Raw genomic sequence first — 25,683 nt, 5'->3', positions numbered from 1 at the left:
GAGCTTTTACCATAGTTATCATCCTGTTTATGACATTTATAAATTTTGAATTTTTTAATCAAACAAAACAAAACATCAACATTTTCATCCATCTCTGCTACTGGTTTATATTACTGCATTGGTGTCTGTTCATTCAATTGTATTTCTCCCCTCTCCTTCCATTTTTTAAACACTGCCAGCATTTCAGTTGTGAACAGTTTGGGGCAGTTGCATCTTCTTTTGCTTATTTTACTCCGTATCATACCATGTAGACCAGTGGTTCTTAACCTTTGTTACTCGGATGCTTTTGAACTGCAACTCCCAGAAACCCCAGTCAGGACAGCTGGTGGTGAAGGCTTCTGGGAGTTGCAGTCCAAAACTCCTGAGTAACCCAAGGTTAAGAACCAGTGATGTAGACCAGTGGTTCTTAACCTTTGTTACTCAGATGCTTTTGAACTGCAACTCCCAGAAACCCCAGTCAGTACAGCAGGTGGTGAAGGCTTCTGGGAGTTGCAGTCCAAAACTCCTGAGTAACCCAAGGTTAAGAACCAGTGATGTCGACTGATCACAGTGAAGTGGGGGTAAAAGCTGTGCTTCAGGAAGAGGTTCATGGCAGAATGCAGGCAATAGAACATTTTAAGGTAAATTCAAGCTATCAATTTTGTTTTTCTTGGCAAATTTCTTGTGGTATGTCACCAGTGATGGAGTGGGATCATATATTTCATAGATGGAGCATTCTAGGCTACTGTTCTAGGCTTGAAAGTTATATTTATAATAATCATGTGTCATCAAATCAATTCTGACTTATGGTGACCTTGTTCAAAGTTGTCTAGGTAGAGAATATTCGTAAGTGGTTTACCATTCCCTTCTTCTGGGGGCACCCTGGGACTGCACATCTTGCCCAAGGCAACACAAGCTTGCTCTACTCACAGGAGGTACAGTGGGGAATCAAACTCTCAATCTCTGGCTCCATAGCTAGATACTTAAACCACTGAGCTATCCAGCCAGCTTGCAAGTCAGATTACAAGAATAGAAATCTGTTGTCCAGCTCAGGTTGACTGGTTTTGTCTGCTATAAACCAGTGATGGATTATGCTCCAATTTAAAGCCTGTCTGTTTTTTGTCTTCATAATACATATGAGTAAAGGAACTCTGATTATTGGAGGAATTGATTGAGTTTAGTCATGGATATAATTTGCTATGAGTGTCATGATGGATATTATCCTGTGATGTGGAAAACACCAAGTGAATAACTTCCATTGTGCCATTGCTTTGCGCCTTAATTTTATACACCTCTCAATGTCTGTAAATAATCTCTCCCCCCCCCCCCCGATCAAGATGCCGATGAGAAAGTAAATCTAGCATGCTTCTTTTGTCCTTCTAAAGGTTATACTAACCAAGGTTTGTTGAGTTCTAGAATAAACAATTTTTACCCTGAGGCCAAAGACATGTTTGAGGAGTGATTTCTCCATCCGGATAAGAAGCATGTATTAGAAGGATATTCCCAGATGCTCAGTGGTACATACTGTATTATACCTCACCCTGATGTCTAAGGTTGGGTTTGCTATAAATTTAGAAAAAAAAAGGCTCACTAATTTTGTAGTACTGTATTTAAATTGCATGAAGTATTTATTAGAAATAGAACTGGGCTTTCCCCCTTTTGATTTTCTTGTCTTTTTTCCAGGTTGCATTCATAAACCAGTTCTTGACATCTCCAAAAGACCTCAAACGTTGACCTTGAAGTGGGAGAACCTTGCACAGAAACTTCATGTTAATCAAGCCTGCTTGAGGCGCCAGTGGGAAGAAAATAAGCTTCAGGCCATGTTGAGTTTGAAGACTTGAAATGGAAAATTACTCTATGGTCAACACTTTGGATTTTTTCCATGCACAGACGTTGTCCATGTCAGCATACCAGGTGCTTTTCTTGAAAACCCAATCAGATCACGTTTACCCTAAGATATTTTACTGAGTTGTCACAGGAAACAGTCACAATTTAAATCTAGACACATATTCCTCAAAGCCAGAAAAGACATGGACGTTTGGGCAGGCCTTTCCATCACATTCCTCTTGACCTCCCTCTTTCCTCTTTACTGTTTCGTTTTGCGTTTCATGTAATGTATTGTAGTGTTTTTATTAATTAGAATTGTTTATTTATATTTTTATTGTATCATTTTACTGTTGTTAGCCGCCTAGAGTGGTCCTCACCGACCAGATAGGCGGGGTATAAATTAAATAAATAAATAAATAAATAAATAAATAAATAAATAAATAAATTTTGGCACATTCCATTTGGAAAACGCCAAGTTTTAAGCAAATTTCTGTATTCCCAGTCATAAAAACAGAATCAAATATGATTTTTTTTTTTTTAAAAAAAGCAATAATTTCCTGCCATCTCTTGACATTCATATTTTGCTCTCTGGGGCAGCTGCCTCACTCTGCTGAACAGTAGGGCTGGCACTGCCAAGACACTGAAAAGCATTCCTAGGGCCACTAAGATGTGTCAGTGCTCACAGTTTTGAGCCAGCTCTCACTTTACCATTTAACAACCTTTCAGTTAAAGACCTGCATGGAAATACCATAGCAGATTTACATGGCTAAATTGGGATATAGACCAAAGCTTTATAGACATTATGACAACTTTTGATTTTAAACACATTGTCAGCTGCCTTGAAGTTATTACTACAACTCTACTTGCTGTCATTTTTAGCCTTTGGTTAAATGTTTTTATCTGATGGCTGCAAGTGGCAGGCATTTGTAAAAAGAGCTAGGACCACTGGTGTTGCTGGCATACAGTAAGGTTGAGAGGAGGCCACGAGGCTCAGTGTATTTTCTCTTAATATTTCATCTTAAGGAAAAGAGGCCTGAGCATGGTAGGGTCTGCTAGAGTGCAGGTGCACTGGACAGGAGTGAAATGGTGGCAACTTCCTAAATCAACCTAATGCCCTACCAATCTGCATGAGGACAGTGTTGAAGGTTATGAATGATACTAGTAGTGACTTCTGTGAACAAAGAAGGGGTCACTTTAAAAGCAATCATTGCAACAAAAATGGATAAAACAGCTATGCAGTCATACTTGGTAGTAATTGGGAATTCAGTCACTGACTGAGCAAAGGGCACTAAGGTGTATTCCAAAGGTGCTTTTTCTTCTTCTCTGAAATCAAATAAAGGTGACTTTTTCTGACCTGGCAGTTGCGTAAATTGAAAGAAACTCTTTTCAAAGTCTGTTTCATGATAAAGAACAGGGGGGGAAAACTCTTGCAGTTCTGGAGCCTCTGGGTGTAGGGTGACATAACAGTGGACAAAATATGAATAATGGATCGATGGGGCTCTGCCACTTTGCACATTCTGCATCTCACCATTCTATGGGATGCTGAATATGCCAAATAGTGCATCTGCCTTGACATTAGTGTTACATAGAGGAAAGCAACAATTTCATATTTTTAGATAACTGACTTGGATCACCTTGAATTTCACTCAAGGATATTTTTAAAATTATTTGAAGATTTGACATCATTTAACTTCCGTATTCAGCTGAGAACCTTGCTGAAGGTAGTTTCTTCCCATGGTATTTTAATTGTTGTTTCAATGTAAACTACATGTGGCTTTCCACTCTGTATCTGCAGGAGAGCTTCTGAGCATACCATATCATGGATCCAGTGTGCTTAGGCAGCATTATGTCCAGCACAAAATGAAGACCAGACCAGGGTGTAAAGTCTTTGTCAAGCAGTCCAAGTTGAGTAAGCTGGCATTAAGGAAGTCATTTGGTGGTCAGAACTTGAGAATGTTGATTTTTTGAACTCTGACCCCTAGCCAGTCCAAGCAAGTTAACTTTTCCAAGATGTAGCTCATGGTAGGGTTCCAGGAATGCTCAGATTATTTGCACTGACCACAGTTTGCACGTCACTAATTCATTTTGGGTCACCATATGAAAAGAACTTAATGGCATATAACACCAAAATAGTTTGCACAGGGTTATTGCTATGTTTCCTGGAGTCAGTTATCAGTTTTCATTTGTAACCTTTTCAGACAAGGAGGCTATGTGTTGTTGTACAGGTCTGCAATGTTTAATTTTCAACCTGTTGGAAACGTAAGATTGTAGGCTAGCAACGGGAAATTCTTCATGTACATGGCACAAGGAGAAAAAAATAAAACTAGCTGGAAGAGTGGAAAGACACGAAGAGCCCAATTAGATTTTGTGAATGAAAGGTTTCCATTCAAAATTAATCTTTGAAATGTGGAAATCCTTTTTTAAAAAAATTCTTGCATTAGTTGTTCATGCTCAGATGTAACATACATACCAATTTCAATAAACCTTGTTAGCAAGAGTGGCTGAATAAAGAAGACTGAATTAGAAATCAAAGAGTTTAACCAATTTTATTGAGTTATAAACAGCCAATAAAACTGAACCACTCAATGAAACAGTAGTAGTAAGATTCCTGGAAATAACAGTTCACAGATACCATTCTCTGGGTGAGCATCCAGAAGTACAAAACAGGATTGCTAGTTACGCCAGGCTATTAAAGGAGCAAGACCATGATTACAGAACATGCTGAACATAAAAGCCTTTTAATATGTGGCAAACCCAGCCTGAAAGGAAACTTATTTTCTTCCACCTTTTGATAGGCAACACAACCTTTGTAAACTCTGTTTGCTGCAGCAGCTCTCTTGGAGATATTAATTAGCTTTGTATCTTAAGTGACCCTTGCAATTGTATCTGTTAGCTTCTCTAAAACTCTTTAAGGACAAATTAGTCCTTAGCCTGAACCATTTTCTAGTGCAATCTCCTGCCACTGCTATTTCAACATAGTTACAGTACGTATGTTTAGGACTAAAACCTACATATAAATTCTAAACAAGACTTTAAGGTGTTTTTATCAAGGGACAAACTACACATTATGGGTAAGATGTGTGATTAGATTTTCTGCTATATGTTTCTTTTCTTAAAAGAGCTTGCAGCCTCTGTTCCTCCCTAATGGGCACCTGATTCATCAAGGGAAGAAGAAGGGAATATTGTGATGAAGCAGGGGAGAATAAGAATCATCAAACATGCAAGGAAAGGGTGGTAGAAATCAACATATGTGCAAAAGGCTGTGTTTGTTTTAGCATGTTCACCAAACTGAAGGGGAGAAATGAAAAAAGTGAGGGGGGGAACCCAAAGAACAAAATGTGAAATGTTGCTTCAATGTGAGTTTTCATGGATCAAAAGCTACTTTAAGGAAGTGAATTTTGATCCACAGAATTTTGATCCACACCTTGATTGATTGATTGATTATGTGACTGATTGACTGAATTTATACCCTGCACCATCTGGCAACCTGGCCACTCTGGATGGCTATCAACATGAGCAACAATATTAAAAAATAGGATAAAAATATATTAATACATAACCAAATAGGGTAAATTTGTTAGTCTTAAGATGCAACAAATGTTCTTCCTTTCCCCCTTTTAATTTGGTTAATGTCATTTTATGTGTTTTCAGTCTGTAATAACTAACAACCATTTGAAGATCCTAGAGAATTAGGATCCCCCAAAATATCCAGTCTTGGAAGCAGGAGAGTACAGCAGACAGAAGAAATATTAAACTACTGTGGCAACAGAGTTCATAGAATCTGTTATGGATATTATTCACTTGTCAACAGGAGGCTCTCTGCTGGAGATTTCGTTTCTCTCTTTCTTCCACATTCTCCAATGAATCCATGCTCCTTCTACCCCCTGACCCAGATTGTGCCGAGATGTTCTGGAAAAAAGTGGTCCAACAGTCTTTAGTCAAACTTCTTCAGTCTCGACAAGAAGGTACAGCAGAACGTATCAAAACACACATGAATGTGTTAGCAAAAGGGGTTGAACTACCTGCTCACAGACTTTAATGCATTCTGCCAAAGTCATGAGTTCTAGCCAGTAGCATTGCACCCTCCAAGTAAGAAGGACAGAAAAGATAGGGTTCGGGGAAAGGCAGGTAACTCCCTATGGCACCACCTCCATTACTGGGTATTTAGTCTACAGGTGTAGTTCTCACTTGTGTACACAAGGTGCTGTGAGTTAGACTGATCTATTCTAACCTGACAGTATATAATCCCGTAGGTCTTTTATAGATAAGTACTCATTTAGCATGGCTTCCCTAATTGCATACCCTTCAGAGGTGATGAACTATAACCCCCATTGTCACCTGCCTGAGAATAATAAGAGACATAGTTTAAATCTAGAAGGTGCCAGGTTGGAAGAAGCTAAAGAAGCTTCTAACCCAATTTGTACTGCTCTAATGGAAAGCATGACTGAAGCTGAAATCCAGCACACATTTGCTTGGTAGCAAGCCACATTCAATATATTGTTTCCCTTCTGAGTATACATAAGACAGTACAGTTCTCTCTCTCTCTCTCTCTCTCTCTCTCTTAGATATTTGGTATTTAATATTTTTGTTGAATCTCACTATTTACACTATATGAGTGAGTATGGGCAGCTGGGCTTTGTTTTTAAATGCTGTGAGCTGCCCAGAATAGTACCTTGGTACTGGACAGGCAGGGTATAAATGTAATGAATAAAATAAAATAATACATACTATAAAGAGAATTAAACAAGATTCAGAGTAGAGATGAGCAACATCCACAGTTCCAAAAACATATATGCTTTCCTTGACCTTGGTGAGCCAGGGTTAGCCCCTCACACTCCCAAAATCGTTTTCTTTAAAAAATATTTCAGTTTACTGCAACCTTCTAGTGGCAACTTTTTAAAAAAGGCTACTTCTGGAATGGGGCAGGAATACAAGGAGAATATGGGAAATTTGGCCCCTATCCTCAAGAAGGACACAAGGGATGTTACAGGGATTTTTTAATTTTTGTTTTAAATGGGTGTAGTGGTTGTTGGTGCTACATTCAATATGCCAGCAAGTTTGGAAACCTCAGCAGTGGCCACAGGATTGGAAAAGATCAGTCTACATCCCAATTCCAAAGAAGGGCAGTGCCAAAGAATGCTCCAACTATCGCATAATTGCACTCATGTCACACGCTAGCAAGGTTATGCTCAAAATCCTCCAAGGTAGGGTTCAGCAGTATGTGGACCGATAAATCCCAGAAGTACAAGCTGGATTCCAAAGGGGCAGAGGAACTAGAGAACAAATTGCTAACATGCGCTGGATTATGGAGAAAGCCAGAGAGTTCCAGAAAAACATCTACTTCTGCTTCATTGACTTGCAAAAGCCTTTGACTGTGTGGACCACAGCAAACTATAGCAAGTCCTTAAAAAATGGGAGTGCTTGATCACCTTATCTATCTCCTGAGAAATCTATACATGGGACAGGATGCAACATTTAGAACTGGATATGGAACAACTGATTGATCCAAAATTGGGAAAGGAGTACAACAAGGCTGTATATTGTCCCCTGGCTTATTTAACTTCTATGCAGAATACATTATGCGAAAGGCTGAACGGGATGAATCCCAAGCCAGAATTAAGATTGCCGGAAGAAATATCAACAACTTCAGATATGCAGATGATACCACTCTGATGGCAGAAAGTGAGGAGGAATTAAAGAACCTTGTAATGAGGGTGAAAGAGGAGAGCGCAAAAAACCCAGTCTGAAGCTCAACATCAAAAAAACTAAGATCATGGCCACTGGTCCCATCACCTCCTGGGAAATTGAAGGGGAAGATATGGAGGTAGTGACAGATTTTACTTTCCTGGGCTCCATGATCACTGCAGATGGTGACAGCAGCCATGAAATTAAAAGACGCCTGCTTCTTGGGAGGAAAGCAATGACAAACCTCGATAGCATCTTAAAAAGCAGAGACATCATCTTGCCAACCAAAGTCCGAATAGTCAAAGCTATGGATTTTCCTGTAGCGATGTTTGGAAATGAGAGCTGGACCATAAAGAAAGCTTACCACCGAAGAATTGATGCTTTTGAATTGTGGTGCTGGAGGAGGGTCTTGAGAGTCCCCTGGACTGCAAGGAGAACAAACCTATGAATTCTGAAAGAAATCAACCCTGAATTCTCACTGGAAGGACAGATCCTGAAGCTGAGGCTCCAATACTTTGGCCATCACATAAGAAGAGAAGATTCCTTGGAAAAGACCTTGATGTTAGGAAAGTGTGTGAAGGCAAGAACAGAAGGGGATGACAGAGGATGAGATGATTGGACAGTGTCACTGAAGCAACCAACATGAATTTGACCCAACTCTGGGAGGCAGTGGAAGATAGGAGGGCCTGGCGTGCTCTGGTCCATAGGGTCACGAAGAGTTGGACATGACTAAATGACTAAACAACAACAAAACAACAACAGGGGTTGCTGGAATGCAAGTAGGGATATTTCTGTCCCTGGCCTAATTAATGAAGTTCGTTTATATCATGTCTTTTGATGTTTAGCATGTAAACACTTTTTTTCCCTCTGGCTTTTGAGTATATGTTTTCATGACTGCGTGGTTTTAGTTTTACTGAAACTACTGGCATATATAATTGCATGCATATAAGTGGGAGTAGGGGCACCCTTTTAATTTGGAATGAGGCACTCTGCTTGACTCATTAGCTGTCCTGGTTGGTGCAATGTTGTGAGTGTTGTGGTCATCAGGAGAATGCTCCTGTGGGAAAGTGCTTTGTTTCCCAAGCTTGATAAAGCCTCCATAAAACTGGTCCTGGAAAGCAGAAAAATGGATTCTCACCTGCTCACTGAAATGTAACAAAGCTCTTTCCAATGGTGAAATGGGTTGGGTCATCTCTCTCTCTCCCTCCCTAATTATAACCCGAGTCTCTGTTGAGAGTATGGATTGGTGAAGTCCTTGAATTTTGGTTTGGAAGTAATCTGCTGATGCTAAAATATTTCCAGCTGCTGTTTTGAAAGATCCAGGGCATAGGTATTTTATAGCATGATAACTGGAAACTATTGGCCCAGATTTTGTGGGGAGAATATCTGAACCCTTTTGGATACCAAGAAAGTGCCCATCACAGCAGGCAGAGGCCCGAAGCTACCAAAATGTATGCCTGGAAGTCGGTTAATTTCTCACTTTGGAAACATCCCGTGAGAGAAATTTTCTGGCCGCAGGCCGGCCCTCATTAGGACAGAATCTTGATTAGCCGGAAAGCGCCCCCTAGCGGCCAGCGGCAACTGCTCTCTTTATTCGCGTCCCGTCAGCCGGCGGCTGCCACGAATCCCGCCTTCCCCCGCCCGGGGGGCGGCTCACTCCGCGCGTCGGCGCCTTTAAGAAGAGAGAAGCTCGCCAGCTTGACCATCTGGAAGCGTCAAAGTTGTCCGGTGTGTGCGCGGAGCGTGGCGGCAGCACCACATGCTTTTAGTCCGATGCCACTGAATTACTCCCCGCCAGCCTCGGTCTGGCGCACGGCTTCTCTGGCCAGATCCCAGTCGCAAGAAACGAGCCGTGCTGGAGGGGAGCGAGGTCCGTCGGAGGGGTTCGCCTTTCCCCCTCGGCTAAAGCCCAGCCGGGCATAGGCAGTGCGCTGACCTCGGCGATGGGGCGCGGGAGGGGCCGGCAACTCCTTTCTGCTGCAGATTTGGCTCCGAGAGAGAAACTCCCTGATGCTGATGCTGCCGCCGCCGCCGCCGCCTAAGTCGCTCCGTTGCTGCTGTGCAGTTGTGTGCGTATGTGTGGGTCGGGAGAAGGTGGAGCACAGCTGCCAAATCAATAAATAAGGCTCCTCGCTCCCCAGAAAGGCGGCCGAGCCAACAGCAGGAGCAGCGAGCAGAGGAAGGCGCGCAGGTTTGGGCAGCGGCAGAGCCGTCACAGAGAAGGCGCCCTTTGCCGCCCGGCAGCCCCGGCTCGACCGTGTGAGGCGAAGAGGAAGCGCGTGGGCAGCTCGGGGCTGGCGCTGCAAAGAGCGGGCGGGCGCGCGGCGGGGATAGGACCAGCCCAAGCCCCGCCGCCCGAGCTGCGCGTGGGTCGTCTCCTTGGTTAGCCGCGCGTGCGTCGCGCGGGGGCGCGGGCGGAGGGGGGGGGAAAGCTGGCGGGAGCTCAGCCCCGAGGAGGGAGAGGGAGACGACACACGCGGACACACACACGGACACACACACGCAAGATGGTCATCCGATTGCCGCCGCTCGCTGGAACGGAGGGGACCTGAGCTGCGGACGGGCGAGGAGATGCGGCAACGACAGCAGCCCTGCTGGCTTGCAGCCCCTGGGATGAGGTGGAGACCCGCCGCCGCCGCCGCTGCCGCGCCCGGAGCGGCTCCTTGTTTCCGAAGGTAGCGGGGCTTGGAGTGGGCAGGAGGGACGTGAGGGCGCTTCTTCCGAGCGCCTTCTGCCCGCGTGCCGGGAGGGTGTGCGCGCGCGTTGTGTGTGAGGGAAAGCAAGAGGGCGAGCGCTCGCTCTGCCGGGTCTTCGGTCAGTGCACCGAGGGCGGGCGGGCGGGCGGAAGGGGTCGTCTGCCTTCTCCCTTTCGGGCCCCTAGAGCAGGAGCGAGCCGTGGAGCGGGGCAGTGGGCGAGAGCGGAGCCGCCGAGCTGGGCGCCTGCCTCACCGGGCTGGCGTTCGGTAGAAGGAAGGGCTTTACTTACGGTCGAGGTAAGCCTTGCACCGACCCTTTGCCAATGTCCGGTGTGACACCTTAAAGATCTGAGAGATCGTACTGTGGTAGAAGGTTTCGTGGGCTACCAGAGCCTCTTTCCTTCTCCATCTGATGCGGGGAAGGCTGTTATCCGCAAAAGCTTATGTCACAATATTTAAGGTGTAGATTTAGGCAGTTTCCTCCGCGCGCCGCGGCCCCCTCCCTTTGCTGTTAAAACACAGGTTAGTTATCCCTTAGATTCTCGTCTCTGGTCTGTTAACGACTCTGTTGCATTCGTGGTCCAACCGGGGTACCCAGGAGTGGAGTCCGAATTTAACCACACTTTCAGTAGGATTGTAGCCTGACGAACAGGCAGAGCAGAGGAAGAGCAGACAGTTATAATTAAGAATCAAATACTGTAAGGTGGAAAACAAGGTTTGGATGGTTTTTATATCGTGCAGGAGGTTGAAAGGGCTGACAGATACAGGAAAGGGAAGGAAGAAAATGTCATGTATCACCCGGAGGACTCGCCATTTTGTTCCCTTTTCTTTAAAAGAAAGTTTGTACCAAGGGATAACTAGTCCCAAATGGAAGTTTGGGGGTAATTAGTTGGTCTCATTTGAGATTTGGAGTAGCAGAATGACACAGTGTCAGGCAAGGGATATACACGGTCCAAGGAAGGACATCCACAACATATTGTGTCTTTTAGGGATTCTTTCTTTAGCTTGCCAGGCGGTAGCAAGTTTCAGGTTTGTCCAGAGCTATGAAGCGAGGCTGGAGTTAAGAGATTTCTGGTAGACCACAGAAGAATCGGCAGGGCTTCCTCTGTTTTGCTGTCTCTGTTTTACATTTTAATTATGCTTAACAGCTGGAGTCACCAGATTTGCATCTTCCCTTCTAATTTCTCACTCTCTCAACAGCTCTTCTCCTGGTGGATTAGGATTTCCCTTACTTGCATATCCAAAAGAGTCCCAATGGCTTCTTGGTTTAGTTTTGAGGAGGAATCAAAACACTTGCCTTTCAGTAAGCCCTTTGTTAGAAGCACTCACCATACATACGTGTCTTATAAAATGCTATGTGTGATCACTATCCTCCACTGCTTGGAGAGGTTCTCCCAAGGAGTATATATACAGAGGGAGGATGCAACATCCGTTCTTCTTGTTTGTCACTGTCTGGTCTGTTTTGGGCAATAATTTTAGGGAGGAAGTTAGAGGTCTGACTGAAATGGGAGCGTCCCAAAGTTGTCTGGAATACAGATAAGTCACAGAAAATACCTTTCTAGGCAAACAAAGAATGGCACAATAACAAAAGTAAAGTTGTTATTTCTGTTGTGCGGGACCTGACATATTTCCTCAGGAAAGCACATCTGCTTCAGGATATTAGACCCAAATAACAATTTGTTGCTGTTTAGAGGCGGTCACTCTTTCTCCAGCCAGTGGAGCCATTGTCATTGAGGATGGGTACTCTTTGGAATGTGATCGTATGAGATTCATGAGGACTTTTTGGCTAAAACATGTGGCATTACTCCCTTCTTTCCCCTTGAAGCCAAGGCTTTTCCTGAAGAGGGGCTTACTGTGGAGCTGAAATTGGACAGGCTTAAATAGGTGAATGCTATTTGTCACTCTGGATAAAACAGCACATTTTCAGACTTGCAATTTAGACAGTTCCAGGTCTCATACAAATACATTCTTTGTAGAGTGAGTTTTTCCCCCCCTGGAGTACATACCATCCTATCCGTACCTCTTCTACTAAATAGAGCAAGGTTACTCTCAATCCATAAAGTGTTGCTTTTGTATCTCACTACTGCATTTGAATTTGGACTCTGGAATCATTCTAAAAAGGCTAAAAAAGCAATGCAGGCATATGCTGTGTTCTTCCTGAATTCTGTGGAAGAGTTATTGGAACAAGAATCTATTTAAAAAGAAAAAAAGACTTTTAATGGACTCACAACCCAGCTGCCTAGAATTTAGTCAATATTATCCATTACTTATTTCTGCTTCCATGCCCTCTTCAGACTCTATCTGGTCCCGAAAGCTCTGCTTATTTTGACCCATCAACACAAATACTGAACAATCCATGGAGGACAGAAAAAGGGAAAAGCCTTGGCTCTCATCAGTATATTTATTTATTTTGTTTATGGTATTTATAAGCCAGTGCATAGAAGTTCTTTGGATGGCTCACAACAAGTACTAAAAGCTCAGTGATAGCGAACGGAGCAATAGAGTACTAAAACAGCTGCAAAGAGTAAAAGTAGCTTCAAGTTGAATCAGAAGAAGAGGCTAGAGAGAATATTCCACAGCCAGGTTATGATTATTGAAGACCACTTTCTTCTGTTGCTCTCTACTACCTCTGTTTGAGTTGGGTCATTCAGAGAAGGCAATATCAAGGTCAGAATAGGTATATGTGGAAAGAACAAGCTATAGTATCTAGGCAAAAGGCAGTATTTACAGTTGTACCTGGAGATGGATTGGAAGCCAGTTCAGATAGCAAAGCATTGACATTCATTGGTAGTCCATGGTCCAAACAGCTCATCCCACAGTAGCTAGGTGAGCCCTCCACCTCTTGGATCTGACATGATGTGTTCATGATGCGTTGTCCTGGTCCACTGAGACATTTTGCAGCCATATGTTCCGAACTGGCCTGCATTTCTGGTTGTTTTCAAAGACAGACCCATGTACAGTGAGTGCCTCGCAGTAGTGCAAGTGGATATAAAATCGTATCTTGCCAGCAGTGGGGGGCCTAAGCAGGAAAGCAGAAATAGTATGGCTAAAGCTGAGGCAATCAGCTATTCTTTGCACTGGAAGGTTCTTGTTCAAAGTAGGTTGTTAATATCTGCTTAAAACAACAGGGTCACTTTTTGAATAAACACTTATGAAAGATACTCATATTGATGCAGAGAACGTTCTGTGGTGCATTAGTGGTGCTGTTGAGTGTTGAAGTAAGGTAGAAATCAGGACAAGCTATAAAGGGCAGATTGAGGAAAAGGGGATTAAGAAACAGTCAGATGGTTGTGATAGGAAATTACTTGCATTCCTTAGTTGAGAAGCTGAAGACAGGCATGAACGAAATGATACACAAGTTCCATATAGGAATCTCTGGCTATTATTAGATAAAGCAACTTCTTCTTTTTCCTCTTTCTCTTCTTCCTTCTCTTCTTCTTATGAAGAAAAACCCCATTGAATCATCAGTCAAGATATTATCTAGAACGTGCTTTCCAGACTTTTAAGTCACAACCCTCTTTTATAATAGCCAAGTAACTTGAGACCCCTGCTACAGTTGCATAACAAGGCATTTTAATGGTGTAAAGAAGACACATTAAAATAGATTTTTTCAGAGTATAATTGGTGTGCACCGTTGCTTGTTCATTCAGACCTCTTTGAGCCAGGCTAATGCTCCAGTCCAAAGGGCTGACATCAGTCATCTAAAGGTGGACATGGAGGAACAGAGAGAAATGAGCAAGAGGGGCTCTTTCAGAGGGGGTAGGAATGATGTGCAGGCATAAAAAGAAAATCCGCCCAAAGGGGTACAGAAATAACTAAGAACTCTAGGTTGCCTTCTATGCTGGTTCAGATTTAAATTATCTATCTGTGAGCCAAGAAGATTAAAATAAACAGCACTGTGCATGACATATTTAATATAACAAGTATAAAAATAATTGCAACTACAAATAATCATGGTGACCCTACCCAGAAAACATTTTATGACCCCCTTGTGGGGTCCCAACTCCCAGGATGGGAACCTGTGAAGATGTTAAGAAGGATACATTTGGTACATTTCCCTCTTCATATGGAGCAGCAGGGCGGGCACTTTTTAAAGGAGTTGGTGAGAGGGAGGTGCAGGTAATCCTTTCTTCACCTGTTGATGCCCTCCTTCAGATGTTTTGCACAGCAAGATGTAATTTCTTCCTCCTAACAACAAGCCAATGTCCTTTCTATTTTTGCCTCTGATGAAAGAAACAAAAATAACCTGCCCTTGAATTCCACAATATATTGGCAAAAATGAGGTTTAGCATCATGGGCTAAACCTGATATTAGTACCAACTAGAGTAGAGCCATTGGAATGAACAGGACTTGTTATTCAACACTAATATAAGTTTCATTGTCTTCAGTGGGTCTGCTATACTGTACTTGAATATGATTCCCAGTTCAGTGTAGTGTATAGAGTGATGGGACTCTGGAGAACAGAGCTCAGATCCCTACTTAGTCATGGAAACTCACTGGGGGAGTAGAACTATTAAACCCATGCCTTAAATATCTCACCTTTAAAGCCCTATTAGGGCCGCTGTAAGTCAGTTTCAACTTGATGATACGGAACACACATGCTCTGCTTGGAACTAAAATAGGATTTAATTTCACAATTTTTGACATTGTAATGAGCACTATGTCTGTTATAACTTTTTATTTCCCATGTTTTTAAAAATGTGTATTGAGGAACGCCAGCAAGTAAACTGAAAAGTGTCTTTATAGGGGTATATAGTATGAATAGTAAGATGTGGATTGGATACATGTTTCTGAAAAAAATACAGTACTGTAAAATACCACTGCTGTCCATGCATCTAAGATATACAATGCAGTCTGCTTCTTTGCATATTCAAAATATGTTCACTGCTTTCTTGACAATCTCATGTGTCCTTTTAGAATGGAAAGGTGAAGGTGGATGTGGCTTAGAAATGAAGTGACCCACTCTCTTTGAGCTCCAAACTAAGCCATATCCTTCCTCTTTCTAATCCCAACCATTCCTAACCCTTTTCTTTTACGGATGGTGAAATATCTCATGATATATGTTTGCACCACTCCACCTTACTTGGCATCCAGTTTCTCCTCTTTTGAAATCATTCTGCTGGCTGGGCCACTCCCACCCTCTGAATTTTTCTTCCTTTTTGTATTAGCATAGATATATTTTGATTAACTGAAATAAAAGTGGGGGAGAAGAAGTGTAATTTAATCTCTTGTATTTAATCGCATTTTGAATATGACAATCACTAAAACTTAAGTTGTGCAAGAAAATGATTATTCTTAGGTACCAAAGTATGTTAAAGACCTTATAGTAATATACTGTAGTTACTTCAAGGACAGAGATTGGGAGGAGTAATCAAAAATGCACTCAAAGACAATGGGAGAAGGATTTTAATGGTTGGGGAAAGCAGCAAATGTGGACCAGAGTTTTAAAAGAGACACATAGGAGAGCTTATCTATACATTGCTTACTTCAGTAATGTGGGGGTATACACTGAATTTCTGGCATTTTTACCATTTATCAGTGTTGAATTAAATAATTTGTGCTGGTCACCTAAAAAAGGAACATTTGCTTTTAGCATTCTAGGATTCAAGTCTGCATCTTAACTGTCATTTTGGCAGTCACAAATATTTATAATATCAATCATTCTGACTACATGCACTCTCTTAACCATAATCCCCAACTATTTAAAAATTCATAAAACAATTAAAACCATGAATTAAATTGACAATGTTAGTATTGATCAAGATGGAAAATAGAACAAAAGACTAAGTAAAAGTAAGAGTGAAGTATTGATAGGAGGGAAGGCTTCCCTAAAGAGCCAAGTCTTTAATTTGCTCTTAAAAACACCCAGCGAGAGTGCCAGGCAGATCTCTGATGGCAAGCTGTTCCATAGTCGAGGGGCCACTGCCGAGAAGGCCCCGTTTCTTGTTCTTTCTTTCTGGGTCTCTCTTAGCCTCAGCCATCTTTCCTGGCAATAGCGAGTGACTTGAGTAGATCTAGGTGGGAGAAGGCGTTCTGCCAGGTATTGAGGTCCTAAACTGTTTAGGGCTTTATATGTCATCTTTAACACTTTGAAATCAATGCGGAAATGAATGGGCAGCCAATGCAAGGCAGCCAGAGTGGGAGAGATATGCTGGTGTTTTCTCGTTCCACTAAGTAATCTGGCTGCCGCATTCTGCACCATTTGAAGCTTCCGCATCAATCTCAAAGGTAGCCCCACATAGAGCGCATTACAGTGGTCTAATCTCAAGATTACAAGCCATGTACCAGAGTAGTGAGGGTCCTGCCATCAAGATAGGGACACAGCTGGGCAATCTGCCACAGATGGTAATAGGCGGAGCGGACCACTGATGCCACCTGGGTTTCCATGGTGAGCGCTGGATCCAGATGTACTCCCAAGCTATGAACCTCACTCTTTGCAGCGAGAGTCACCCCACCCCGAAGGAGAGGGAGTTTTCCAAGCCACCAGTGGAGGGGCCACCCACCCTCAGGACCTCCGTCTTGTCCGGGTTCAGCCTCAACCCATTCCCTTACATCCATTGCAGTACATCCTCCAGGCCACACTGAAGGGACAGAACGGCATCCACTGAAGTAGGTGAAAAGGAGATATAGAGCTGCATGTCATCAGCATACAGCTGATGACCCCACCCAGCGGCCTCATATAGATATTAAACAGTATTGGGGAGATGATCGAGCCCCCTGCGGAACCCCACAATTGAGACTCCATGGGGCGAAGACACTCTCCCCAAGCTGTACTCTCTGAGGGCACTCCCCCAAGAAGGATCGAGCCAGGCAAGTACCAGGCCACCAATTCCCAGCTCGGAGAGCCTCTTCAGGAGGATATCGTGGTCGACGGTATCAAAGGCCACTGAGATATCAAGGAGGACCAACAGGGACATTTTGCTCCGTCAGCCTCCCTCAACAGGTCATCTATCAGTGCGACCAGTGCCGTTTTTGTGCCATGGCTCGGCCTGAAGTCTGACTGGAACGGATCCAGGGCACTGGTTTCATCCAAAAGAGCCTGAAACTGATCAGCCACCACCCTCTCCACCACTTTGCTGAGGAAGAAGTGAATGTCTCTGTGTGTCTCTGTCTCTGTCTCTGTCTCTGTCTGTCTCTCTCTCTCTCTGTAAAAGTGAGTGACATATGTCAAAGAAGAAGGGAGAAAACATTTCAGCTTGTCAGTGAAAAGGCTACTCACCCCTTGGAACTGATTGGAGTGATCCTGTTTGTTCAACATGACTAGTGTGCTTGCTAGGTAGCATCTTAAGTTCCATTGGTTTAAGCAAATTCTGCTATGCTGTAGAGCTGTAAATCATATGTTTAGGTTGATTTTAGGGTGGAATTTCTCTGGTTAGATTCCCTCCCCTCCCCATGGATACTTAAGAGTACCAGCTTGTGCTGTCCTCCTGCAGTCTCTTGACTATGCAAAGAATAAAGCTGTGTCAGAATCTAACTCTTGACATTATGCTTTGCTATCTCCCCTGCTTGTAAGGCGGCAGCATTTCATTTCAAGAAACAAAGTTATCATTCATCCAGGCAGTTAAAGCAACCAGCAAAGCCACAGTTGTTCTCTTCCAGTAGGAGTTGTTTGTTTTGCAAACCAATAGCTTCATGTCTGTGTTTGTGATGATAGGAGCTACTGCAGGCAGGAAGCATTTGGAGGAGGGGAAGAGAAAAAGGGAGAGATTGTGAGCGGGTGGGTGGATTTCTTGTTAGACAGCATTGCCAGAAGGCCCTGCTGAACTCCAGGATGCCTTTGCCCCTCTGATTTGTGATATGAAAAGCTCATGCAGTCTGGTTTTGAAAGACTAGCCCAATAATCTTCAGAAGACTGCTGTGACTAGGCTTCTTAATGGCGTGGCAAGGGCACTTTGGGTATGGGTTGGAGTCACTGGCCAAAGTCCTATTGAGTAACTATATATGCATGCAATTCAAAGTTGTGTGTGAGATAGTTGTGCTAGTGGCAAGGTGGTAGGGCTATTCCCAAAGCACTCCTGCCAGCACATTGTGCATTTGTCAAGTTGGGAATACACAACCAGTTGTGCAATTCCCTAACACGATTGCTTATTGCCAGGTGTAATGCCCAGCACATAACTTTATTTTATTTATTTATTTATTTATTGCATTTATATGCCGCCCATCTAGACATAGTCTACTCTGGCATGAACCAAATACTGCTCATCAGTGCAGCTTGTAAGTTGCTGTGATCTACAGCATTGTAGAAGACAACAGTCCTAGCTATCATTGTGGATTTGATTGAAATCAAATTGATTTAATCACAATTTAAATTTTAAAAATCAGACTTTTTGACATTTTAAACAACAACAACAACAACAACAACAACAACAACAACAATAATAATGTGAATTTCGTTGTACGGGTATACTGTGTATATACTTACAATGACAATTAATAATAATAATAATAATAATAATAATAATAATAATAATAATAAAATAATAATAATAATAATAATAATAATAATAATAATAATAATAATAATAATAATAATAATAATAATATATTTTTTTTAAAATGATGTTTATCCACCCTTCTAGCTATCATTTGTACTGATAAATGTGACTTTACAATTGCTACTGGTGTGGTTTTGATGAAAAAAGCAAGAGAAATCACATAAACCATTATTAACAGAAGCATTGCATGGCATAGTGTGCTTTAGTACCTGAACCTTTCCCAACCCTGTGCGGTAGGCAGCATGATGATCCCATTTGTGGTGCTAGAAGATGAGTGGTACATTGAAGATTTCATGTGCTGATTGCACCTGGTGGGTGCCTGTTCAGCTTTCAGTGTCTGACAGCAGCATCTGTAATAAATTCAGGGCTGTCAAAATTAAGACTCCGCTGAAATAGGCACTGAAACAGTAGTTTATCCAATCCAGCTTGGGCAGTCATTTGTTTAGATACATGTGAGCAGAATACACTCTCCCTGTTTCTGGTTCCTGTATATCTTTGCCAGGTATGAATAGAGTTACTTGAAAAAATGCCAGCAAGATTGTCCTTTCCAAGCAGAGCTTCCCTTGCAAATTGATTAATACTTCTCTTCATGGCAATCCAGGGCTGGCCTGACCAACAGGTACAGTGAGAGAGTTATGTCGGAATGGAGATACTGATACGTAGCAGCATTGTGTTGGAGAAAAGAGCTGTGTGGCCTGCCATCCTCTCCCTAAACTAACCTGATACTCTCAATGGTTGCTGTCCCAATGGCAGTAATGAAAAAAGAATCAACTACCAGTCCGGTCAACTTTTACATGGGGGCTGGAGGAGGGCACCGTCTTGTTTTTCTTCTTAGCAGAATCTTAATGTGACTCTGCCACATTAAAAAAAAAAGGTTAATAATAATAATAATAATAATAATAATAATAATAATAATAATAATAATAATAATAATAATAATAATAATAATAATAATAATAATAATAATAGTGTGCCATCACATCATCTGATTTATGGCAACTTTTTCCAGGATTTCCTAGGTTTAAACTACAGTACTCAGAAACCTCTGAGACATCCCAGGACTGTGTAGATTTCCCCAAAGCTACAAAGGCTAGCTCTGCTCCTGGAAGGCCCAGTGGGATTAGGCAGATTTTTTTTTGTGTGTGTGTGTGTGTGTGTGTGTGTGTGTGTGTGTGTGTGTGTGTGTGTGTGTGTGTGTGTGTGTGTGTGTGTGTGTGTGTGTGTGTGTGTGTGTGTGTGTGTGTGTGTGTGTGTGTGTGTGTGTGTGTGTGTGTGTGTGAGAGAGAGAGAGAGAGAGAGAGTTTTAGTTTTGTTCATGTGCTCCCATTCTCTTGTGTGGGGAAAAAAGTGGGGACTTGGTTCCATCCACTTTGCTCTTCTGCTTAGTTTTGAGGAGGGAGGGAACCTATACAAATGGGCCATACAGGTAGCTATCAGGAACAACTTGATTGCCTTGCCCTAGCAACTGTGGTATTTACCCAACTACTGCAGCAGAGGCAAGCAGCATTCATGTTCCCACAGGTATGCACACTTTTTGAACTATAGCTTCTACAGTCGCTATCTGGAAGAAGTGAAGTCCAAAATGTAACTTTTCTAAGCTCTTACACTGTGTAAATGGGGCCTATACCTAAATTATTTTATCATGCCTTATGTATTTTAGGGCTGGGATCAACTCAGGGTAAAGCCTCTCAGTTCCCTAGTGTAAAAAGCATTGGATTTTGTTCAGACAATCAAGGAAAGCCTTTCTCTCAGTCCCACCACCTTCACAGGTGTGTTTGGTGGGGACATGGGTGAAGGCCTTCTCTGTCACTGCTCCCAGACTCTCTGGAACTCCTCCCACTGGACGCCAGGCTGGCCCCATCTTTACCGTCCTTCCGCCAGCAGATGGAGACCTTTCTTTTCAGGCAAGCTTTCTGTTAGCAATTTATTTCATAGATGGGAATTATTAGAATCATAGAGTTGGAGCTGTCCTAGTCCAGTGATGGGGAACAGTTAGCCATCAGGTTGTTTTGGACTACAATTCCCACAGTTATAATTTGCTGTGCTGGCTGGGGATTCTAGGAACTGAAGTCCAAAACATCTAGTAGGCTAAGTGGTTCTTCATTACTACCTTAGTCCAAGCTCAGTTCAGAACAAGCTCTGCAATACAGGATACAGTTACAGTATTCCTGGTCATTTGGTTTACCCTCATGCACTAGGGCGGGTCAGGTTGGTCCCTTGGGATCATATTTTGTTGCAGAATCGACATAGAACTAGATTTATAATGTAGGTACTCTAGCCTTGTCACCATAACAAATGCAGATTGTCTCAGATTTCAGCCACTTGCTGTGTACTTTTTGTTTTGGCTAGTAAACAATTTAAAGATGGAAAAAATTCTCAACAAATCTATGGCCTTTTCACCTTGAGATAACCTAGTGGAGGGAAAAACAAAGTCTGCTGTTTTTAAAGTGGAGTGTGATACCAAGAATCAGAAGTGGCATTCTCTGTCAGTAGGTTGGCTCAAGTAGCAACTTTGGGATTCCTGGTAGGTTCAGAAAATAAACAAAGTGTACAATAAAACCCTTCAATTAACTCTAACTCACAACATTGACCCTTGTGATAATTTTCTATACATTGGAACTCTCGCTAGGATCAGAAAATACTTCACAGTTCGCTCAATGGAAGTTTAAAAAATCTGGTGCATGAGGACTAGTCATTGTTGCCACATGGTGTGAAGTTGCTTCTTATACAGTGGTGCCTCACAAGACAAATGTCTCACAGGACAAAAAATTCGCAAGACAAATGGTTTTGGCAATGGGGTTGATGACTCGCAAGATCAATGTTCCTATGGCTGTGCTTTGCAAGATGAATGTTTTCCGTTTTTTGTTCCTACCTCATCTTTGCTGGTTTTTAAATGTTTTTCTATGATATTTAAAAAGTTAAAATTTTTGGACTGAAATTTTTGAAATCATCTGTACAATATGTATGGCTTTAAATAGCACTTAATAAACCCTTTGTAAACCAAATTTGACTTTGTTCTGACATTTTTTTGTCCATAGGAGCACATTAATTAGATTTCAATGCATTCCTATGGGAAAATGTATTTCATAAGACAAATTTTTCGCAAGACAACATTAACCGCGGAATGAATTAAATTCATCTTGTGAGGCACCACTGTATATGGGGATCTTGTGAATTTGCTGGTCTCTGAAAGGTCCTATCATTAACAGCCCAGCTTAGGGCTTGCAGACTAAAAAGTAGGGATTCCTGTAATGTGCTGATTCATCTCATGTTATGTCTTCCTCCTTTCCTGCTGTTTCAACTCTTCATTGCATTGTTGTCTTTTCCAGTGAATATATTATGGTATTATAATATATCCAAAGTATGATAGCCTCAATTTTAGCCATTTTTGTATCTATCGAATGTTCAGGCTTGATTTGATCTAGAACACCCCCCCCCTTTGTGTCTTTTTGGCATTCATATGGTATCTATAAAGTTTTTTCTTCAATATGATGTTTTGCAAAAATAGTTTTTTCCCTGTTTTTTTTAATTATCCAACTTTCACATTTGTACATAGCAGTCAAGAATACACACATATGGATGCTCTTGGCCTTTGTCCAGCAACACATACTTAAACGTAGGATGTTTTCTAGTTCCTTCATGCCTACTGTTCGCAGTCTCAGTCTTCTTCCAATTTCTTAGGTGAAGTTTCAGTTTGTTTTAAAGATAGGATCATTTTGATTTCTTCATTGCCAACATTGAAGTTATGTAACTTGCGTGTTGATTACTTCTACCAAAAGAGAAGCACTACCTTCTGAAGCAGTTTGCTCCGTTATCAATAGCTTCAGTTTAGCTTCCTAAATTGAAGTTTTTTTTCTCATGGTAATCTGAAATCCACCTTTTTGCAACTTCTGTGAACAGGCTCTAGCCCTCTGTTGTTTTCCATTTCTGCCCCTCTTTATTCATATCAGAGCATTGTGCCATTTAAAATTATGGACATATATGCAATACTGTATAGGTAAAGTTCAAACAGATTTAAAATGTTAAAATGATTTGATTATTTTTTATCCAGAGGCGGGCTACTTCAGTCACTTTATCTCAGCCATTTACTAGATCATATATGTGCTCAGACATAAATTGCATGCACATAAAAGCTGCATTGATTGAATTTCTCCACAGAAAATGTGTCTTGTATCCAAGTAACCCCATTTTGCTTGATTATTCTTTGATCTTATTACTTCTTACATTACTTTGAAGTCTATAAAGTGACTTCCAGATGGTCCAGCTAAAATCTTGTCCTGATGGGAGACACTCTTTAGCATTCATTCATTCAGCACAGTGTATTATTTTTGTTCTCCATAGGTTTAGTCTGGCCTCTTCTGGTTTACTATTTAAGCTTGAAATGTGTGCAGAAAACTTTTCCTTAATTTAGCCATTGTTTAGGTGATTGGCGTCCATGATGTGAATGGGTTTGGTGCTGTATTACTGTACTTTATTTCATTCATATTTGCTAGTACCTCTCAATCTACTTCTTGAGGGGCAATGCCAACCAAATAATGAACTTCTTCAATGGGAGTAGGTTTCAAGCAGCCAGTAATAATCTTTCATGATTAAGAGCCATATATTATATTATTATTATTATATCCTGTTGTTTGGTGTGTGCCTATTTATACTAGGGTGTATTAAAATCAATGGTTTTTAATTTTTTAAAAAATCAGATTTTTTAAACTTGAAATAGGATTTTTAAAATTTAATTGGATTCTGTCCCTTCAGCGCTGCCTGGGGACCGTACTGCAATGGATGCAGGAGAATGGGCTTAGGCTGAACCCGGACAAGACAGAGGTACTAAGGGTGAGCGCCCCCACAGTTGGGGGTTGGGGAAACTCCCTTTCCTTCAGGGGGGTGACCCTCCCCACCAAGGATGGGGTCCGCAGTCTGGGGATCCATCTGGACCCGGCGCTCACCATGGAATCCCAGGTGGCATCGGTGGTCCGAACCGCCTTTTACCATCTTAGGCGGATAGCCCAGCTGCGGCCCTATCTCGAGGTTGGGGCACTCACTACCTTGGTGCATGCGCTCGTAATCTCAAGATTAGACCACTGTAATGCGCTCTACGTGGGGCTGCCTTTGAGGCTGCTGCGGAAACTACAGGTGGTGCAGAATGCGGCGGCCAGACTTCTTAGTGGTGTGAAAAATACCAACACATTTCACCCACTCTGGCCGCATTGCATCGGCTGCCCATCCGCTTCCGCATCGACTTCAAAGTGTTGATGCTTACATATAAAGCCCTAAACAGTTTAGGGCCTCGATACTTGGCGGAACGCCTACTCCCACCAAGATCTACCCGTGTCACCTGCGCGAGCCAGGAGCTGAGGCTGAGGAGCCTAATGCCGAGGGAGGCCCGGAAAGAAAAGACAAGAAATCGGGCCTTCTCGGCGGTGGCTCCTTGCCTCTGGAATAACCTACCTCCTGATATTCGCGCGGCTCCCTCGCTGGGCATTTTTAAAAATCAACTGAAAACACTGATGTTTCGGCAGGCCTTCCCCTTAGTCAATTCCTGATCTTCCCTCTCTCTCCACTCCCTACTGTCTGTCCCATCTTGCTGAAAGTTTTCCCTTATGTAAAATGGCTTTTAATTACATTGTTGTTGTTTTTTGTTGTTGTAAGCCGCCTAGAGTGGTCTTAATTGATTAGATAGGCAGGATATAAATAAAATAAATAAATAAAAATAAATAATGAAATGCTTTTGGAGGAAAATCTATCTAAAGATAGTTTTCTGTTTAAGATACATTGTAGCTCAAAGGTTATTCAGCAAGAAATAGAGCTTAGTTTTGTAGTTATGTAGCATGAGGCTGTATATTCATTCAATATTTACATTCTTTGTAAACTAATTCAATTAAGCGAGGTTATCCAAGTTGAGATAAAATGCACTTTTCACAGTAAAAATGGTATAAAATAATCAAAGTTCAGGAAGAGACTTTCATCCCATTGTTGTTTTGTAAATCTACCCTGTTTCCCCAAAAATAAGACAGGGTCTTATATTATTTTTTGCTCCAAAAAACGCATTAGGGCTTATTTTTTGCTCCAAAAAACGCATTGGGGGATCTTTTATGTTTGTTCATGTACAACAATCTACATTCATTCAAATACAGTCCTGTCATCTTCTTCTGGTTGCTGCACAATGGTGGAGGGCAGTTTTTCACTTAACTGGCGCTTACTTTTGGAGTAGGGCTTATATTACAAACATCCTGAAAAATCATACTAGGGCTTATTTTCAGGTTAGGTCTTATTTTGGGGAAAACGGTAGTTCTTCAAATATGAGTGATTAACCTATTGAACCCACTTCAGTTCTGATATACAGTAGATGTTTTGCTAATCTGACAGGTTATTATTCCAAATTTGAAATCTTCGTCTGGTTGAAAATACTAAAGATTATAACTACCAGCAAGAATGAGTCTTTACATTTAAAAATCATGATTTAAACCAAGTCTTACTGATTTAAATCATGATTTAAATTGACTTGATTTAAATCAAATCCACTCAGATTTATACCATATGACACTAGTGTATTTTGCTGTGGAATAGCACAGGGACAAAGCTGTTGTTCTTATTGTTTGTGGGTGAGCATCCCAATCTGACCCAGCCAATTTCCTGTTACTTCTGGCGAGAACTTCCTTTTCAATGTTTTAACCATTTTTTTTGTAGGTCAGGGTTTGATCCAGAGTGATGCCCAAATACTTTGGAGTATGGCAATGTTCCAAAATTTTGCCTTCTCAGTTAACTCTGAGCTTTCTCTTTGATTCTCTGTTCTTTAAGTGGAAGGCACAGACCTGTGTTTTTAAAGGTTCTAGTTTCTCTGATTGTTTTTATAACATAAAAATATACCTTCTAATGCAGAGGTTAGGTGGTGCTCTATGGAATTAAAAAATTCTCTTTGGACTGTAAAGGCAAGAATATCAGCATAGATGAAACTCCTGGAGTATGGGAACATTGGTTGATAATTTGTGTAAATGTTAAAATGT

At 41.9% G+C, this 25,683-nt stretch overlaps 2 protein-coding genes and 1 long non-coding RNA gene across 11 annotated transcripts in view; 2 read left to right on the top strand and 1 right to left on the bottom strand.

Moving 5' to 3' along the window:
* The window catches only part of LOC110082527 (uncharacterized), a 67,167-nt gene extending 64,008 nt beyond the window's left edge, over positions 1–3,159 (top strand). For all 3 annotated transcript variants that reach the window (XR_012082510.2, XR_012082509.2, XR_013543162.1), the window contains one exon: positions 1,663–3,159. This is a non-coding gene — a long non-coding RNA (uncharacterized LOC110082527). The remainder of the gene's footprint in view (positions 1–1,662) is intronic.
* A 1,167-nt stretch (positions 3,160–4,326) lies between these two features.
* The window catches only part of LOC144587289 (uncharacterized), a 32,120-nt gene continuing 10,763 nt past the window's right edge, over positions 4,327–25,683 (bottom strand). Inside the window, exons 4-5 of the mRNA XM_078387368.1 lie at positions 8,630–10,368; positions 4,327–5,715 (exon numbers count right to left, since the gene is read on the bottom strand). Coding sequence (XP_078243494.1) covers positions 9,276–10,368 — 1,093 coding nt within the window. The 3' untranslated portion in view covers positions 4,327–5,715; positions 8,630–9,275. The remainder of the gene's footprint in view (positions 5,716–8,629; positions 10,369–25,683) is intronic.
* The window catches only part of CHST1 (carbohydrate sulfotransferase 1), a 40,831-nt gene continuing 25,173 nt past the window's right edge, over positions 10,026–25,683 (top strand). For 3 of the 7 annotated variants that reach the window (XR_013543161.1, XM_020800111.3, XM_020800138.3), the window contains exon 1: positions 10,026–10,166. The gene's annotated coding sequence lies outside the window, so the exon portion shown is untranslated. Of the gene's footprint in view, positions 10,167–10,338; positions 10,485–11,471; positions 11,491–25,683 lie in introns of those variants that run through there. The other 4 variants (XM_020800094.3, XM_020800121.3, XM_020800102.3 and 1 more) reach the window with 4 other exon arrangements.

Source organism: Pogona vitticeps, chromosome 1 (genome assembly GCF_051106095.1).
Source record: "Pogona vitticeps strain Pit_001003342236 chromosome 1, PviZW2.1, whole genome shotgun sequence".
NCBI classification, from domain to species: domain Eukaryota; kingdom Metazoa; phylum Chordata; class Lepidosauria; order Squamata; family Agamidae; genus Pogona; species Pogona vitticeps.
Note: the sequence above shows the minus strand (reverse complement) of the source record. Positions and strands in the feature narration are given on the sequence as shown.